The sequence below is a fragment of the Rhineura floridana genome, chromosome 2 (genome assembly GCF_030035675.1).
Source record: "Rhineura floridana isolate rRhiFlo1 chromosome 2, rRhiFlo1.hap2, whole genome shotgun sequence".
NCBI lineage: Eukaryota > Metazoa > Chordata > Lepidosauria > Squamata > Rhineuridae > Rhineura > Rhineura floridana.
In genome coordinates, this window is record NC_084481.1 from 76,894,198 (window position 1) to 76,914,294 (window position 20,097).

General features: G+C 41.3%; 1 protein-coding gene across 1 annotated transcript; it reads left to right on the forward strand.

The window, feature by feature from the left end:
- The first annotated feature begins 1,741 nt into the window (after positions 1-1,741).
- INSIG2 (insulin induced gene 2) lies at positions 1,742-18,446 on the forward strand. The gene is made up of 6 exons (XM_061612706.1): positions 1,742-1,840; positions 10,685-11,038; positions 13,780-13,919; positions 14,535-14,695; positions 15,630-15,729; positions 16,296-18,446. Exons 2-6 carry the CDS (start codon positions 10,771-10,773, stop codon positions 16,335-16,337), a joined length of 711 nt encoding a protein of 236 aa, XP_061468690.1. The 5' UTR covers positions 1,742-1,840; positions 10,685-10,770; the 3' UTR covers positions 16,338-18,446.
- Positions 18,447-20,097: the final 1,651 nt, after the last annotated feature.

Sequence of the window (20,097 nt, forward strand, 5' to 3'; positions counted from 1 at the left end):
ACCTGTTGTGTCCCTTTAGCACTAAACTTGGTTCAGTTTGATCTCCTGACCTTTCAACCTGTTGAATTTCAGCAAATGGTTTGTCCCTCTGATTAATGACAACCAACTGTGCCAGATCTACTCCAGTCAGCACACTCCATCAGCCAGACTCCCATAAAAGCTGTTCGCAATTTTAGGGTTTCTGTGTTTTACTTTCAAGTTTAGCAGATGTATTCACAAGGAGTGTTTCCCAGCGACCCATCTCAATCTAGAGTAAGTTGCACCTGTTGGCTTTTGCATACTATATGGGGGAAAAGATGGCAGCCCTATTGTTGTTTGTGGCAGAATCCACATGTGCTGTGATATGAGTCACTTCACCAAGGTGCAATCCATGCACCGACATGGTTCTTTAATACACAGATTTGTGGAACTGTATAATTGTATCTGTATAATTTTATCTGGGAAGAGCTGTGAATTCACTTTAAGACAGCAACTGTTCCACCATAACTCTTCTCAATTAAGTGTCTGAACAATACGTGGCAAATTGTGTAAATATTGTGAATTGCATGTGTGACAGTGCCTAGCCTCAGGGAGAACTGATGTCCAGGAAAGCTTATCTTCACCAGAAAAGGTCACATCACCTTAGGAATTTTCTTCTTCTGCAATAAATCTAGAGGCAGCAGGTCAAACCAAACAGTAACCAGCATCATAAATATCTAATCTTCTGTATTGCAGGCACCCATTGCAAACATTTTTTGCATAGTTTTCTTTAAATTTGATTTACCAATTAAGTCAATTAAAGCCACAGTCGAGCTACATAAGTAACGCTTAATAGGTCCCCAATTTATAGTTACTCTTTATTATTTTGATTAATTTTTAAATACAGAACAAAACAGTTTTGTGGAACATTCTATAGCTTTGTTTTTAGGTTTAGGGTTACCATTTTATTTTCTTCCAGATAGGGCCCTTAGGAGTTTAACAACTGCATGGCAAGCAGCAATTCAGCTTGTGAAAATTGGGGGGGAAGGAATGTTGATGTGATGGGGACTGCTTCCCCTTCAGGTATTTGTCCTACTCTCAGGGGATCTGCTAGAGAAAAGAAAAACTGGCTACACACCTACTAGAAGCTTTGGGTGCAACAGAGCTATTATTTAATAATTATTCAAAAACAGCACTGTTAACTTTTAATTTGTCAAACAACTGATGGTCCAGCGGCCCACTGCTGTGGAGGAAAACGTAGGACAGAATCCTGTTGGCCAGTCGCTGCTTGCTTCCAGTTCCCAAGTAAATGTGCATAGAATAGAGCTGCATATATGACGTTCAAACGCAGATGGCCAATAATAAATCCAGCCCCAATTTTTCTCCGCAACTATTTCAAAGTAGGCACGGCTTAGAAAATACGACGCTAAATACACGCAGAACTATTTTAAAGCATATCTACGCCGCCCCCCTTAATAAAAAAACTGGAGGAAGACTGGATTGGCGTTTGCTCGAACGCCCATTTCGCACCCCCAAAACGCACACGTAGAGAAACTTACTAAGAACACAACAGTCAGCGTTTGCCTATTAGGACCATAATTAATAATTCATCCCCATCTGGTATGACTACCAGGCAACTGGTATGAAAACCCACCACCCATACTTTGCAAAGCCCTTACTGCAGCTTTGCCTCGCCTCCTCCCCCTCCCGGTCGCTTCTCTGCCCCCTGAACTCCACTGCAGCCTTCGCGGCTCGGCGGAAGCTGCTTTGCCCCGAGTCAGGTGTCCTCGTCGGCAAACCGAGCCCGCTGCCGAGTTAGAGGATGCGCGAGAGGCGGAGACCACGAGGGCTGGCAGGGGAGGGAGACGATAGCGGAGGCAGAGTGAGTGGAACTTGGGCGGCGAGGGACGTTTTGATGTCGGGAAGGGGAGAGACGTGGCCAAGGGGCTGCAAAATGCGCGCGGCGGAGTGTGAGTGCGCGCGCAGTAGAGCCGTAGCAAGAGGAAGGGCGATGCAGCCTCAGGGTTGTATGCGCGGGGGATACAGTAGCTGGGATGGGATCAGCCTATGGGGCTGCATGATATTGGTAACTGCAGAGTTTCTGTTTGTCTCCTCGGCTTTTCTGGTTTATGGTGACTCCACAAGCGTGTGTGTATGTCAGTCAGTCAGTGGGAGACAGAGAGGCGTCAGTCTTGGGGGTAATTGTCATGCCACTGTCTAGATTCAGACGGTAGCACTCTTCAAAGTATGCCCCGTGCTTTCCAGTTGAGAGCCATGACCACAACAACTCCTGCCGAGCCAGAGGATCTAAGAAGATTTGTTTCCCTGCTTTTATATTTATATCCCACCTTTACTTCCCCCTCCCAATTTTGTCATCATAACAACCCAAAAACACCCGGTGAAGTTCATGCTTGAGTGGGGATTTGAACCTGGTTCAAGTCCAGTACTCTTAACTAACTGCTGCCCGTTGTCTGTGAGATCTCATACTGGAGTAGCGGTCATTCCTTTAAAAACAAGGCACTTCTTCGGGTCACTCGCTAAATCACAGGAGGTATTAGAATGAGTAGATGACCCCCCCCCCCCTCTGGACTTTCTGTACAGAAGCTTTCTTTGTTTTCTTCAGTTTGTCTGGGTTTTTTTGATGCAACAAATGTTCTGCCTTATAAAATGGATTCCCCACAACAGACTCTCACTCACTCACTCACTCTCATATTATAATGTAGTTTCTTCAGGGGTTTTAAAGATGTATAACAATGTGCATAATATGTTACAAACGCTTATCCATTTCACTGAAGAATTCAGAGGGGTTGGCCAAGCTTGTTTTTTGTTAGCTCAAGACTAAAAAAAACAAAAACAAAGCAAAACCTAAACACCAGCAATACTGTCAAGTAGCCTTGCGTATTTGTAAATTGTTCCACTCTCTAGGTTGGTGTGCAATGTTAGGCCCTTTTCTGTTTATCCATCAGTAGGGCTCTTTTATACAGTTTCAAGCGTGTCATAGTAAGGGACTATATGGATGGAGCCACATGGCAAGTTAATTGGAGGCAAGCTGTTACATTGCTATGAGTACCCTCTCGAACTCATTGCGTCGAGTGATACCACCACCAAGTTTCTGATCGGTTATGGAAGCGTGGTGATGGTAACTTCATTAAATGGCTATGCACAGATCGCTCTCCATACAGACAGATTTGCTGTGCATTTGTTCTGAAGCTGTTCTTGTATGGGCAATAGCTGTATAAGCAGGGATCCCGAAATCTGCTTGCAGTGCCCCTGTAACGTGCACCCAGAACAAGAGATCGCCTTCATATTCAGCTTTTGCAAGAAGCAGCAGCAAAGCTGGAAGAAGAGAACCACCTTGCAGGGAGAGATTTGTGGCAGCCACAAATAATGGTTAAAATAACAAGCTAAACCAAAATAAGTGGACTTCTGTATATGACTTTAATTACTGTGTGGTGCTGTACAAAGGAGGTATGTGCTAATATAGGATGTAGCTTATTTCTGTTTAAGATCAATAGAAAGTCTGTCTTGTAGGTATCTCTTTGTTGTTGTTTAGGAAATATATTGATTTCTCTATCCCTAGTTCACAGAAGCCTCCATATGCATTCAGAGGGGATCCTCCTTGCCCTGCACCCATTACTGATTGCACTCTTTTTGTGCCATGTGTACTGCTATATAGCCAGCCATTCCCTATGATGAGAGGTCTTCCTCTTCATCACATACAGTTATCCAGTGGCCTGCTCCTGTGTAAGGCCCTGGCATGTAGGCTAATCAGAGAAAGCACAGAATTACTTCCTGCTAGGGTGCTGGAGAAGAGCAAGCCACAAGATAACTCTGTGTGAGTCACATGAGGTCTTCAGTAATGAGGGGTGGCAGTGTACCTAGCATAGCGACAGGAAACCAGATTAGGAGCCAGTAAGTGGGGTGGGTGGGTGGAGAGAGTATTCAGTCAGATGCCCAAGCCAAGACACTGCATGTGCAGACAAAGAGTCATGTCCAGTTGATAGTTTCTACATGGAACATAGGAGGGTGACTTATACTGAGTCAGACTGTCAGTCCATCTAGCTCAATATTGCTTGCACTAACTGAGAACAGCTCTCCAGGGTTTCAGACAGGGTTGTCTCCCAGCCCTACCTGGAGATGCCACGGATTGTTCCTGGGCCCTGCACATGAGGCAGGTGCTCTGCCACTGAGTTGCTGCCCTTCCCCGTGGAAATCTCTGTGTTGTTGGAGTTTATTGTGTCCTCTTTCTCCTCCTGTCTACAATAAGACAGTCCCATGTTATATGTAAAAGAGTGGAAGCATGACTTGATGGCCTTGTCATATCTGCTTTAGCCCTCAGATATTGACAAAGATATGTCGGTGGGTGACACTTGGCACAGTTTTTATTTGAGGAAGAGTATTTTGAAAAAGAAAATCCAACTAGCCCCATTCTCTGCCAGCCCGCAAAGGCATTTTTATTTAGACAAGCCTTCAGTTTGTAAGCTGACTTGTAAATATGTTTGAATTGGTTTTAACTAGTTGGGGATTTAAAAAAAAAAATCATTTTTATTCATTTTTTTAATCAGTCCTTGATCTGATTTTTTAAAAATGTCTTTTATAGCTGTTTTGTTTTCTTTTCTACATTTCATTTTACTTGTATTGTTGTTGCTAACTGCCTGGAGCACCAGTTGGTGTGAAGGCAGAATGCATATTTTTAAACTGGAAACTTATTGCAATGTTAGGATTGCTACATGTTCAATTCTTGAGACTTTGCAATACCGCCAATTTCTGAATTCTCGGGTATTCCCAAATAAATTTTAATTATGTTGGGTCACGGATGGAAATCAACACATATCACATCCAGAGTTGGTATCCTTTTTATTTCTTCAAATAGAGAAAATTGAAATAAATACAGCTGCATCAGTTTCTTATCTTGGAGCTCACCTTTCAGACAGGCTTGGATTAACAGCCTATTCACTGGAAGTAAATGTACCCAATAAGAGAAACTTCAGGAGGTAATTGCCATTCAGGACTCCAGGTTCTTTAACTTCCTTCCTCCTCTCCTCCAACCTCCCCCTCCCCCAATATACCTAGTGGTTTTATAGGTACATGGTATACCCAGGTACACAGTGTATCCACCAAGAAGACTAAAGGCTAGTTTCTAGTTAGTACTGAAGGAGACAGGAGGAATATCTTGGCAGGGCTTCGTGTGCTACACTACAAGGTTCAGCAGTAATATTATATTGCAGAGGTTCCCAAACTATGGTCCTTCATTCAGGTGGTCCACGACATGTTCTGTAAAAACACAATTAAAAATCATACAGCATCTTACACAGCACAATACAATTGCTACAACAGGCAGAAAAATTATGAAGTGGCCAATCTAGACTCAGCAATTTTCAAGTAGTCTGTGGGGGGGGGAAAGGTTGGCACTCTATTGCACTCTGATGAAATGCTTTTCAGTCCCCTCCAAAAGAATAACAAATATCATTCAGTAGAGGGACTTTGAAAGCTGTCCTTTATTTCTGGAACTTTTTGCTTTGTTTTGTTAAGGTACACAACGTTACAGTCAGGTGAGTGTAAGATGTGCTTGCACAACAGTTCTTCATGCACTTAGCCCTATAGCATTAAAGCAGAAGAACAGAATGTGCAGAGAGAAAAAACGAGGTATGCTTCTTCCCCCCCACCCCCCAACACATGCACTTTGAAATCAGAAAGCTGGCTGTGTAAATTGCATAATTGGTGTTCCAAAGCTGCTATCCTCTGTGACAGAATAGAAACGGAGCCTTTTCAGTGAGTTTGTATGTGCATGTTCATTGGAAGTACATCAAAAGCACTTAATAGGAGCATAAGAACACTGCCTTCCTGGGTCATACTAAAGGGAGTATGTATTCTAACACTCTGTGGCCAGGTAGATGCCCAGAAGCAGGACAGGAAAGGAAAACAGCCAGCCCTTCTCTTTGGTGCTTATTATTATTTATTATTACTTACTTATTTTGTTTATGAATTGCTTCCAATGAGACATCCTGAAGTGATATACAATATAATAAAATGAATATGAAATAGTTGCATATATAAAAACAGTTAAAGCAATTGCATATATATAAAAAACCATTTTTAAAAATGATACACAGACAAGTATATGGAAAACAACAGCACATACGTTAAATCAATGAAATCCAATACAGAGACCAACTGAGATAAAGATCTCCAGTTAGCTTGTTGAAAGAGGAAAGTCTTTAGTAGGTGCTGATAAGACTATATAGAATGTACCTGATGGATATCCAGTGGAAGGGAGTTCCAAAGGGTAGGTGCTGCCACACTAAAGGTGCAGTCACAGTGATTGGTTGGGTATCTAGGGGGGGTGAGACAATCTTTTAGGTGTCATGGTATGGGTATTATGGTTTCTTGCCCTTCAGAAAACAAAATGATGTAAATGGTGTCTTTAGCTCCATGGTCAGGTTTGCAGTTTTCACAGATTTTACAAAGTTTCTAAGCTTAATTCCGTTAACTTGTTTTCTGTGTTCTGAAAAGCAGTAGAAGTCACCTCTAGAAGCTTCAGCCTAAGCATTTATTCTGGACTCCTAACCTAAGTCTTCAAAAAGCATTGCTGCTTATGCCATTTTTTAATATTTTGCTTCCGGTCTCTCTACCCTCATGTGTCTTTCCCTGTTGCCTCCCCCACGCTTATCTGGTACGCAGACATTACAAAACATTCCAGACAAGTTGTTCAGACCCTTGCTGGATTAATCAGCATGATTCATGACTTTATGGATGCAAATAGAAGATTATACTAACCTTTTTGATGCAGGCAAATATCATCTCTGTGTACATGAACAAGCCTGCAGAAAGCTACAGAAGCTTGTGGAGTGATTACAACTTGTTGTTTTTACTGTGTTCAGTTGGCAATTCTGTCGAGTACAGAAGCACAGGCCGGCAGCAGTACTCCACATCTGCAGACAGTTCAATGTATGGAGCATCTGTGAGTAAGAGGTGGTGTAAAGGAAACAAGCAGTCTCTTGCTGCTACATCTCCTCCACTTGCTTTTGAATAAGAGCTATCAAAAGATGCAAACGATTGGCAGCTTCAGAATGTAGAAAACAACTTTTTTTAGGGGCTTTCCTCCCTCCCTTTTACGTTCCAGGTGACTAAGCTGTCAGTCAGAATACTTGTTATACATGAATGTGGCACTGAATCCATGTAGAACAAGAGTTTTGATTGACAGGTTGGAAAAAGAGGTGTCTGGGAAGGGAATTCTGTCATTCAGATCCAGAGGATGTGTAGGGAGAGCTGGTGGAATTTTCTTGAGTAGATACACAGTTTAGCTGTAATAGAAGTGTGCCTTAGTTATATGATGATTTGGATGGATTTACTAAAAGGTTTATCACCCTCCCCGCAGCCTAAATTTTTCTTTGGTCCAGAGTGACCTTGTCATAATATTCTTTGCTCTTATGACCATCGGTTTTCACTTTAACTAATTGCCTTCTCTCATGCAGAGGTAGTTCTCTGTCGCTTGCAGTTTTCTTCACAATTCAGCAGTCAGGCATTGATAATGCTTAGGAACCAATAAGCGTGAAAGAGGACAGTGTTAGCTACTGAGAAGAGTATTCTCAGAGATTGACTCACCTCCTTTCACTCTGACTCATTCCAATCTGCAGGAACTGACAAGGAAGCATGTTAAAAGACTCTTCTCGGTGGCCAATACACTCCCTTTTCATGCTGATTGGCTTGTAGTATGCTGGAGACATAGGGACCCTGTTCCCAAAAAAGTAAAGGGTCTAAGACCCCCCGAGACCCTGTATGACTACACCCTGTCTACTGATCTAGGTAACCATCGGCATATTGTGGTTCTTTGCTGTAACTCAGGAGTTTTCAGACTGTACTACTGGATTTTGTAAGAACCTTTAGTGTTTTACCCCTGTTTATATTTGAGACTGCTTCAAAGACCTCCTCCTGGGTGTGTTGTCGGACACCAAACGTAGTACTGGATTGTTATGACATAAATCAGTAGGCCGTGCTTTGGTCTGATGGAGTGGAATCTCCCCCCCCCCAATATTTTTATTTATTTAAAAATATTTGTAGATCATCTTTCTGAGTACAACTTTGTCAAGATGGCTTACATTTTTTTAAAAAATCAGTAGAACAAAATGAAGCACAATATAACTTCTACAAACCCCCAAGATTGATAACCAGAAGTACAATGCACCAACACATTTTCCACAAAACCATCAGTTAAAATGAAACATCCCAGCCAAGGAAGTATCACTTGTGTATAGGCCAACTAGTATAATAATGGGTATCATGATCCAGCTGCCTTGCCCCCATCGGATTCCGTTGGTCACATTTTGAAACAGGTGAATTTTTCAAACTACCTTTAAAAGCAGCTCCAAGTAAAGCGCATCACAGTAATCAAGACTAGAGCTAGGTTCAGCCTCTCCAGTTAGTGCTTCAGATGACATACCAGCTGAAGTTGGTGGAATACACTGCTGGCCACCACCACTGCCACCTGGGCCACCTCAATAAGTGCAGAGAAATTTCTCCTTGGTTGCTCCCCTGACAATTTCTCATGCCTTAGATTCCTTCAGAGGTGTTGCTTGGTTGGTTGTACTTAAGTGTGTCTTTGCTTTTGCTTTTTTTTTTAAAACGGTTGCTAATATTTTGGGGCAATTTGACTGGTTTTGTATAGTGCTCTGAGTCCCGAATGGAGATGCATTCTTTATATTTGTCCTGTAATAGCTGAGGGCTGTTTTTGTTAAATATTGTTCAATTGCCCATGAATTCTTGGATGTGTTATATTGGACACCACTTATCTACACTTGATCTTAGCCAAAAGGCCGAGGAGCCACGTATTATTTCCCTTCTTTTATCAGATAAGGATGACACGATCACGTACAGAGTTGCTCAGTTTGCACTCGCGGCGCAAAAGCTTCGGGTGAAGCACATAGAAGAGCAGACATGCAATTGCTCAGAGACACTATAGGACAAATAGCACAGTTTTAGATTGCGCCATATTTGTCTTATATTTTATTATGTAATTTTAATATGTTTGTAGAGGAAACTAGATACTTTGTATTTTGTATGCTTTGTGATGGCCTATGGCTAAGCAATAAAGGTTGACTGACTGACTGACCACTTATCATAGCTGGCCTAAGTTTCTGTTCTTTGTTTGCCCATTGCACTGGTAGCTGACTGTTAGAGAATCAAAGAGCTATAATTATTCTATTGTCATGCATGTAAGGATAGTATCATTGACTTTAAGACATCATAAGGAACTATGTTGCTGCCTCTTGTTTCATCTTACTTCATCAAAGTGCTCTGAGCTTCATCAAAGTGATGCAAATATTATTCTTTCCTGTCAAGGCAATGACTCCCTAGCCATTGTGTTATTTGTTGGATTATTCTGATTCTATTCCTGATAAGTTCAGCAACATAAACTAGGTTGTGAAATTTATTTATGCAAACTCTAACAACTTATTTACAAAGCAATTTGTGTAAGCATCACTTTAGGAGGTGGCTGAATATGTGTTATGCTACAGCTAAAAAAATCCTAGACTGCACTACTTCTATGATTCAACATTGTCCCATTAATGTTTGACTGGGTGCCTACAATATAATATATTGAGTTCTCAACTTTTTGGGATACGAAAAGAGTTGACTCTTTCAGCAATAGAGACCAAAAGTCTTGGTATCACTTGTGTCATATGTTAAAGTTCTGGAGGAATTTCTGAAATAATAGAAATTAACTTTGAAACCTGTCAGTTTAGTAAACATCGTTCTTCATTTTATTTCCATTCTGTTTTCTGAAACTTTCTAGAAAGATTGCCTTCAGGATTTTAAGTTTTCAGTCACAGATATGAGGACTAGAATCTTATTGTACTACAATAAGTGAAATCTGGGCATTCTTGGCATTGTAGCTGAATGTTGTGCTTCATTAAAGAAAATACCCGCTTGCCCTTGACATAATGATGCTACAGTTATCTTTATGTGAGCAACTTTTTTTTAAAGCAGGAACCACATTTTCAGTTGAGCACTGGATGCTATGGACTTACTCCTATGTGAGTGGGCACATTGGCAAAAGTTTTAACCCACTCCTTCCCACTATGAATAGCAACAAAAGCTTTAGTAGATTTTTCCCACAGTGCACTTCAAGTGCTGGCTCCTTTGTTTGTGTTTTGGCTGTGTAGCACAAATTAGGGTCATTAATATTGTATTTATTTATTTCTTCCTATGAAGCATCTCAAAGTCAATTCACAATAAAAAATAGGGACAATTAAAACATCCACAATAAAACGTGTATCAAACAATTTCATATATTAAAAAAAACATGAAAATTCTTCCTAAGCCTCTTTTGTTCACACACTTTAGTGTGTGCTTTCATTAAGGAACCTGGTGTATGCATATTGAAGTGGGAAGCTGAGATACATACCAAGAGCAACTATGCTTGGTTTCTGCTTGGAAGCATCTTCAGAATGGATGGAATCCACCACCACGACCACCACCACTGTCACCATTATTATTATTATTAATATTAGATTTATATCCCATCCTTCCTCCCAGTAGGAGTAGGAGCACCATGTGCTAATTTCCTATGCGGTAGCTCTCAAAGGTGCACAAGGATTGAAAGTTACAGAAATTGGCTAGTAGAATTCCTCTGAGTTCAGAACCTCTTTCTTTCTCCCTCCCTCCTCCTCCTTCTCCTTCAAATATATAGTGTGTTCTATAATGTTATTGTTGTTCTTTTCCACAGGATTTGGAGTACGTCCTGAATTGAGAGAAACAGTATTGCTTCAGGCTTTTTAGTCTTCCTCACTGCACTCCAAACCTATGCATTGAATGTTGCTGGAAGTACACAGGGCCATGGCAGATGACAATACTCAAACATCCATACCAAAAAAGTGTGGCCCATACGTTTCTTCAGTGACCAGTCACAGCTTGAACTTGCTGATCCACGGGATAGTCCTGTTTTTAATTGGCGTCTTTCTTGCACTAGTATTAAACTTGCTACAGATTCAGAGAAATGTCACCTTGTTTCCACCTGATGTAATTACAAGTGTCTTCTCTTCAGCTTGGTGGGTACCGCTTTGCTGTGGAACAGCATCAGGTACGTCAGAACAAATGTGGCTGAGGGGAGGGGAACATTAGGAAAAACATTGTGAGCTCAATTCAGTCTGCCAAGGACTGCAGGGCTTGTGCACAGAAACCCTATTTGTTATTTCTTCTCCTTCTCTCTCTCCCCCCCCCATTTCCTCCAAGACACATGTGCACATGCACCATGCCAGGATTGTTAAGAGGAATATGAGGCAAATGAGTGCCATTTATATCTTCACAGAGCCCTCTTTCCAGCCATGGAGCATGAGGTTGACAGAGGGTCATGGGAGGTACACACACAGATGTAATATTCCACATAGGAGCCTGATGTGCCCACCTTGGAAGAGGGATGGGGATTCTGCCACATGCAGATGCTGTTCACACAGTGGATTGATGCTGTTGTGCCACCCAGTTCCATTATTTGCTGCTAGTAGGGAGCAAAATCTTGGTTGCTGTGATGGCTTAGATTCTGGCAGTGGAAAGGGTGCCAGACATTTTTCATTTGTCATTACTTCTCATAGGGCAAACTAGGTGGGACATTAATCATATGACTGACCCATGCATGCTGGTTTTTTCTTTACTAAATAGAAGCGGGAGGGAGGCCTAATCCGGACCAGGGCTGCGGGGAGGGGACTTCAACACTTTGCTTCTGCTTCAGTCCCAGTTGAGGGTTGTACCTCCCCTCCCATGGCTGCAATTTGGTAAAAAGCAGGCCCAGACCAATCACTCACTTTCTGTTCAGTGGTCCAGCTTTCTTTTTTTAAAAAAATCTGATGTATAGTAGAGATGTCCTTAAATGGTATGATGCAGTTCTTCTCTTATGTAAGGAGCATGGTGTGCTGAATCTTGTTTTGAGGTGAATTGATATAAGCGAGCCTGCTGGTTGGGGTTGAAGGGGACTGTTGTCCAAAACATGTGGAAGGCACCAGGTTGGCGAAGGCTGCTGTAAGGGGCTCTACATTTTTGTGGAAGGGTAGGGTATATATCTCTCCTCCCTCCCAACCACCAAAACTAAGCAGGATTCAGCCAATACCTTAATGAATTCACTTGCTGCATACAGTCTTTTTATCAGCGGAAACCTCTTGGCAGTAGAGTCAGGGAGCATTACTAAGGGAAAACTCTATTGTAAGTAAACCATAATAAGACAATATTTTTCTGAGGTCCTCCTTGTTAGATTCTGATACTGGTCAATAAACAGATATATTGTTTAGGAAACAGATTTTTGTTGTTGTTGCTAAAGTTAATCTTCAAGGCTACGTATCTTGCATTATCTAATTACTTTCCTTTTGTACTTTTTCATGGAGTTTAATACTCCACAGATTTCACAGAGGACTTGGATTTGAAAGCAATTGTCTGAGTAACTTGTCTGAATGTGTTGGTTTTCTTCTCTCATGGGGGTGTACTTGGAATATTTTGGTCACAGTTATAGACTCGTTTTACCTCAGAACTGCCTGTCTGTCATAGTTCTCTCTCTCTCTCTCTCTCTCTGCCAGTCTGAGATGCTACTCCATACAACTGACAGTTCTAGACACAAGCATATTCATATTTGTATGGCTTGATTGCAGGTTGGGGAAGGCTGCTCTAAACTCCTCTTGTTGCATTGCATCTTGGCAAGTAGACATCACATCTGTAATTCTTTACTTAAATAAAACTTATAAGGAAAGAAGAGCATGACTATAGCACCTTGTATATAAACAGTAAAGAAGTAGCAGCTTGGGACATTTTTCTTTGTGGTTCTTCTAGAACACCACCTGACATAGAATATTAAGATTACCCTGGTGATAAATTAAGAGTGCTAGCTATGAACATGCTTCCTGTCATAAGTTAATGCTAGCAGTTTTTTAAAAAAAGTTTTATAGTTGAAACAGAGAGAGCTCACAATGCAACATTAAAATCACAAACTTAAAAAACATACATATCATAAAATTGAAGTTGAATACTATAACACCATTGGAAATAAGTTTGTAATGCAAGGCAGCCCTCCCCAGCCGTAGGTAACCAAATGTTGGACTACAGCACCTTATTATCCCTGGCTGTTAGCCATATTGGCTGGGGATGATGAGGATTGTAGTCCAACATCTGGGAACCCAAAATTGGAGAAGACTGATGTAGGCCATAATCTCAACTGCTATATGTGGTGTTCTGCTTGCATATGGGGCCTTTTACAGTTACCATCCCTGTGGTAGCCTCCCATGTTCTCTCCCTCCTCAGGCCAGGTCCCTACAGAGCAGTACCAATGAGATTTGAAAATATGCAATTGGTAGGAAGTGCCACCCATCTCCCGGAGCGTGAGCTGAAATGCTGAAATGCTTTCAGCTTGTTTATTGTGGAATTTAATTCTCATGCATAATGCTGTTTGCTTGTATGAGTACCTTTCCTCAGTTCCTTTATGCAACTATTTTTTTCCTAATAAAGAACTATTGGATACAGTGGCACTTGATAACACATATATACATATGTTTCATATTCTAGGAAGGAGCCTAACTTTGGACCAAACAGTTGCGCACTGCAGTTACATGTGAACTTATTCCTATAAGAATAAAGGTGCTGGCGGTGACAAGGGTGGGAAATTTTTCCTGAAGAAAACTTCCCATTTCTAAAAATATTATGAAACATTGTTTCATATCATTAACTGGTAATGTAATTATGAACGGATACCAATATGTTATCAGCCAAATTAGGAAGCTTCAATGAACGGCAAATTTAGCAGAAATCTAATTGTTTCTTTTCTATTTTTATTTTTGTTATTTACAGCCGTGATTGGGTTATTGTACCCCTGTATGGATAGACATCTGGGAGAGCCACATAAATTTAAGCGGGAATGGTCCAGTGTGATGCGGTGTGTAGCAGTCTTTGTTGGCATAAATCATGCCAGTGCTATATCCTTCTCTATGGTAATGAAGTTGGTAGCAGTCTCTGAACCTTTTCTAGGAGGCCAAAAGCTAAACAAGACCTGCCCTCATCACTTCACTGGGATTGCACGCATGGCACATTCACTGATGTGGCAGTGAATTTATTAGTCACCTTTCCATGGTGAACGCAGGGTGATTTACAACAGTTTAAAACCACGTTTAAAATAACTTAATAAACATGATAAAAATGCAGCATATCCCAAATAAGGCTGGCCACAAAACAAGAGCAAGAAGCAATAAAATATTGAGAACTAAAATTCTTGTGAAACAAGAGTTGATACTAATGGCAAAAAGCACATAAAGTTTTAGCATGGTGGCTGTCCTTAAAGAAGGCATTTTTACAAAACAAGAACCACCCTTGGATCATTGCACACCTGCTAAACAAGCATTTGAAACATCATGCCATGGGCCTAGTCCTGAGAGTGTCAGGAATGATCAGCTGGGGATGCTATAGTTAGCTCTAATTTTCAGAGAGCCAGTAAGTGACAAAACAATGGTTGTGTGATGCTTCCTGACAATCCCTTTTAGGTAAAAATAAATTAATTAATAGTCAGTTTTCCACTGATCTCTGAAACTGATCCTTAACGATGCTCACAGAAAGTGGATTTTGCCAACAACATTCAGTTGTCTCTCACACTTGCTGCGCTTTCAATTGGGCTATGGTGGACATTCGATCGATCTCGAAGTGGCTTTGGCCTGGGAATAGGAATTGCATTTCTTGCCACGCTGGTGACTCAGTTTCTTGTCTGCAATGGAGTGTTATCAGTAAGTGCTTCACACATAGTAATTTTAATGCGAGGATATTCAAGGCATTGTCTGTCTTTGTTGCCAATTAAATACTAAAAACTGTTTGACCCCTTGCCCAACATGCATTAATCCCATTGGAATAAGTGTAACTTAAGTGTGAGCAAGATTGCAACTGAGATGTAGAAAATACTTTGTGTGGGTCTGTCTTTTGCCTTTGAGGCTTCATGCTTCTACTGTTGCCTGTTCTGTTTAAAATGGGAAGGTAAAATGAAAGAGAGAAGTGTTCAGAAAGTGTGGCATAAGCAAGATCCCAAACTTGTGTTCTCAACTTTGGAGTTTTGCAGGATGGGCGGTATTCCTGTTGATGTGCATCCTCTTCCTAGCTACAAGGTCGAGAGGAAAGTTGAGGGGTTTGGGAGAAGTTGCATTGCCAATCACCTCTGAGTGCCATAGCGGCATAAGCCCAAAATAGCAGCCCATTCCAATTCCAAACTTGGAAGTAGGGAGGGAAGCAGAGACTCTGACCTGGCCTCACATGGAGGTAAAGCATGGGATCAGGGATAAGAGAAGGGGCAGGCTTTGAAGCTTTTGCTTGACTCCCAAGGCCACTCAGACATTGTGTGCTGGACATAAAGTGTCTTGCTGATTGCAATGGAAAATCTGCCATCAGCTCTGCTGTGTAAGGACTGGTCACCCCAGGCACTGCAGCACACTGCTGCTTACAGGTCTTGTGCAAAGCTGCAGTGTACAGTGAGCAAGCTGGAGGCAATCGACTGTGCCTCATTTTCCAGGAACAGATCGTGTGTCAGCTGCGTTGGCACAAGTTGTTACTTGTACCAATGTCATCTTGGGCCAGTCAATAGCATCAAGAGTGCCAGGGGCTTGTGTTTCTTTGTGCATTGTATCAGGTTTAACAATTAAAGAAGATTCTTAATCTCATCCTAGGTACACTTCTCCTGACTTTCTATATGTGCGTTCCTGGTTACCCTGTATATTTTTTGCTGGTGGAATAACAATGGGGAACATTGGCAGGCAGCTGGCAATGGTAAGTTAGTCTGTCTGTCCTGGGATTGTTTGTAGCATACTTGTGAATAATGTCTGCTTTTAGGTGTATGACTCTTCCTTTCCAGGACTCATCCAGATAACTGCATTGATATTTAGGAAGTTCAGCTTGTGCTCTCCACCTTCATGTTCTACACTCGCTATGCTGTTCACAATGGCATGTAGTAAAAACTCCAGGTTCTATCCAATGCTGTCTGTGCATGAGCACAACTGACTTCCATGCCTGCAATGGGACTTCACCTTCTCGTACCCCCTGCAGCCCCATCCCACATGCCTTCAAAATCTGCTCTGGATAGTTGGGGGACACTTGGTGAGGGGGCTGCAGGGCATAGGATGGTGAACTCTTGTTATGTGAGCAAACATCTGCTCATGCAACATTGGATTCAGCCTGCAGATTGTAGGAATAGGGGGAAAGCTGGCACCCGGAAAAATGGCAGAGTTGCTGGGCTCCATTTTTTTTGCATCTTTTTTTCTTGTTGTTTACAGTATTGTGTTTATATGCGCATGTCATTCTCAGATACACTCACCACGCCTGTGTTTATTTTGTAGTATGAATGCAAAGTTATTGCAGAAAAGTCTCATCAAGACTGAAAAGAGTGAAACATACCTTTCTCAAGGAGGATGAATGACAGACTGGGACAAACTTGCACTAAGGAGTATTTGATTATAATGTTTCCAAGCAGTGGTCTCCTTCCCTTGTTTCTTCTTCTGCTTTCACCCTCTACCACTCAGCCTGTTCTATCTGCAAAATACACTGTTTACTGCAATCTGTGATTGCTATATCTGACTTGAAAATCCTGGCATCTTGGGATCTGATCAGTGTGAAATTCAGCTAGAAGGCAACATGCTGGACAAGATGTTGGTTTTTAGACAAGAGCCATTACTTTCTGAAGTAAACTAGTCTGCCATATGCCATCCTCTTATTTGCATAATGTTCCTGTGCCAAACTATATCCCCCCCCTTCCTGATTGCATTCCTTCTTCACTTACCTTGGACAACTTGGGGATTTGATGTTCTTAGAGTGTTGCTATTTTATTATTCTGCAGGCCAGAGTGATGTATAGGTGTCCTGAGAAAGCATAAATATAAAATTAAATAAAAAATATAATCCAAGGCTGTGACTTCACAGGTCAGTTGTACATCAGATACATTTATACACAGATTACTTGAACTGTCCTGTCTGTTCAGTGTCATGGGTTGATTGCATATTGGATATAAAATCAACCTGCACCATGCTCTGAACAGACAGGTAAGACGTCTACTGCAGTCATGATGTCTGTGCTTGCGGTGTATTAAGATTGGTGTTCCTCCATAAATAGGCACATCCTGTTATAGAACTCTTCATCCAACACCAGCAGTAGCATAGCTGCGAGTGCAGACATGGCCCAAATGAAGTGATGTTATTGAGACTACCTGGAAAAAAGTTATTTATGGATGATAGCTTTATTGTGGAAACAAGAAAATCCAAAGTTCTTTAAATTAGTGAAATAAGTCTCTGCCTACTTATTGAAAGTTTTACTCTTGTTCCTTAAATATAAGCTTGGATTCTTGCATACATTCTGATGACAGAAGGCACAATCTACAGTGAACTTCTATGCAGGCCCCATTGAACTGAATGGATGAGTGTGTTTGGGGATAATTGTCATAAGTTACAGCAAACATGAAAAGTTCCCAATAGCTCGGGTGGCTAAGCTGTGAACCTCCATATTTTGTTGAGCTAGAACTTCCATTAGCCCCAGCCAGCATGGACAGTGATCAGGGATGACGGGAGTTGTAGTCCAACAACATCTGGAAGGCCAGCTAGTAGTTATAAAGGAGATCATCTTCTGCTTCACGATTATAATCTAGGACAACTCTTGTTTAGTAGTAAGCAGCCTTGGAGTGGAGCAGGCTCTGATTTCCCACAGTTTTCTGAATCTAGTTAGCATGAAATGTGGATGGAATTATGAAAGCATGAAGGGCAGTGGTGTGGCACCACAGTATGGCATGTGGTAGCTACAATGGTGGTTACTCATGGCTATGTCAATTGAAAGTTATGAATACTACTGTATTATGTAACAGACTTGGTAAACCTTGGAGGACTTGTTGCCAGTTTCAAGTTTTGCTTGCTCTTGTATCACATGGTCTTTGCATATAGCTGGAAAACGTTTTTCATCCATCTTGCTAAAGAACTCCAAGACAGTTTAAGTGTGATGATAACTCTTAAAAACATGAAGGTGTATGTATCTCAACTTTGGTATTTTAAGTTTAACATGAAGATTAGCACCTTTGTATATCATAATTGCCCCCTGGGCATCCTTGCATACAGTGACTTGCACTGTTTGTCAGTGATAGCACATGGTCAGTTTGAAAATGCCACTTGGAATAAACTGAGTGACTCTTCCATTTCTTTTTAAGCCAACAATGCAAAGTCCTACCCATCATCCCAAAGTCATTCTTGTGGACTACCGTTTTCTGTTGATAACTAGTTTTGGATTTAACAAAACTTTTGTTGATTTTTATATATCTGCTAGCCAGTACTGGAATTTTGGGAGGAGAGGTTTGTAATGGGAATGCCTTAATTACAGTGGTGAGAAAAGGCAGCTACTGTATAATGTGTAATTATAATATTAGACTGACTTCAAAATGTTCTGTAGAGGAGGAATAAGGTATATTTTAGATACAACTTATAAGCACTATAAATTCTTAACTAGTTGTGAATTGTAAAGGTTGATGATGTTTACTTCTTCACACTGCTATTAAAAGCAAAAGATGTATTAAATATAATTACAGCCTTGTTGAACTGGTTTCTTTTTCATTCTCTGAGAAGCAATAATTCATAATTCTCTCAAAGCTATCCTATTTCAAAGATCAAACTAGAATGCTGGCTGTTGAACCAGCTTAATGGTTATGGAGCACCTGTAGAAATGCTACAAAAAACAAGCCCATTAATACACATAAATCAGCAACTGCCCTGAGGCAACATGATTTTGGCATAATTGGGCCTTTTAAGATCCAAACTGTACAACTATGGTGTGGGCAGTAGAGCAGAAAAAATTAAGTGCAAAAACAAAACAAATTTTAAAATTTTTATTCTTCTCTTTGAAAGGTATCTGAGAAAGACTTTGCATCAGTATTGATTGCCCTGCTGCCCTTGAGAAGAACAGAAATTAACTGGTTAAACAATTGTTTTGTTTTAATGATGGAAAACAGGGAAGCCTCCTGGCATGGGTGTCCCTACTTAATCAGTTCAGCTCCTTCACACCATTCCACTTCCCAGGAAATTGTCCCACTACTTGAAGTCAGGATTGATGGCAAGCATAGCTTTGTACGTCATTCCCCAGTTAGCAATACCAGAATGCCACATTGGTTGCATATACCAGAGTACTTAGCTTAAATGGCTACGTATGTGTCAGGCCACGGTCTGTCTGAAGCTACAAACCAGCTTTTCTCAATAATACAGAACATGGTAGCAACATTTCCATTCTGCCTGACAACAGTTCTGTAGAACTTGAAGGCTTACATATCCTTTACCATGAGACTGTAGCCCAGAATGAAACTGGGCATGGTGTCCCTGGAGGGGAGTACCTCATTCTGAAAGCTTATTAAACAGTGCCAGGAGGGAGGGAGAACCAGAGCCAGAAGCTGCCCAACCCTATTTTCTCCTCTGTTTTTAAGTGGAGGGACCACAATAGCAACTTCAAGGTCGCTACAGGCACATTCTGGTCTACCTCCATGGACTGAACCCAGCATGGTCCCTGCATAATCAAATGGAAGACAATTACTGTCCATAGTGTGGGCAGAGCTTGGAAAAGTTACTTTTTTGAACTACAACTCCCATCAGCCCAATCCAGTGGCCATGCTGGCTGGGGCTGATGGGAGTTGTAGTTCAAAAAAGTAACTTTTCCAAGCTCTGGTGGGGACACTAATAATTGTCTTCCAAATCTGAAAAACTGAATCATAGTTTATTATTAGATTGGGATTAACTAATTATGACTGTTTCATATAATTTCCAATTATTTCATTTACTATAGCAGTTTTTGAGTGTTCCAGCACTTCAAATAACTTACATATGTGATAGTAATACAGTCTAGTAAGATAGGTCAGTCCCATGTTGCATTTGGAAAGTGAGGATGGAGCTGAGGAATAAGGCAGCTTCATGAGTTGATGGCTGAGGCAACCTTGAACTACAACAGCAGTGGCTAACCTTTGGCCCTCTGGATGTTGCTGGACTACAAGTCCCATCATCCCTAATGACCATGCTGGTTGGGCTGATGGAAGCTGGAGTCCCAACAACATCTGAATGCCCACAAGTTACCTGCCCCTGAATTAGAGCATTCTTGGGCCACAAGTCACATTTTCACCCAGTTATG

Bases quoted from the DNA above. Each gene is read 5' to 3' on its own strand.
- INSIG2 (XM_061612706.1), top strand. From the start codon at position 10,771: ATGTTGCTGGAAGTACACAGGGCCATGGCAGATGACAATACTCAAACA. The intron at 13,920-14,534 runs GTAATGAAGTTG...CGATGCTCACAG, and splicing joins GTGCTATATCCTTCTCTATG to AAAGTGGATTTTGCCAACAA. The intron at 14,696-15,629 runs GTTATCAGTAAG...ATCTCATCCTAG, and splicing joins TTTCTTGTCTGCAATGGAGT to GTACACTTCTCCTGACTTTC.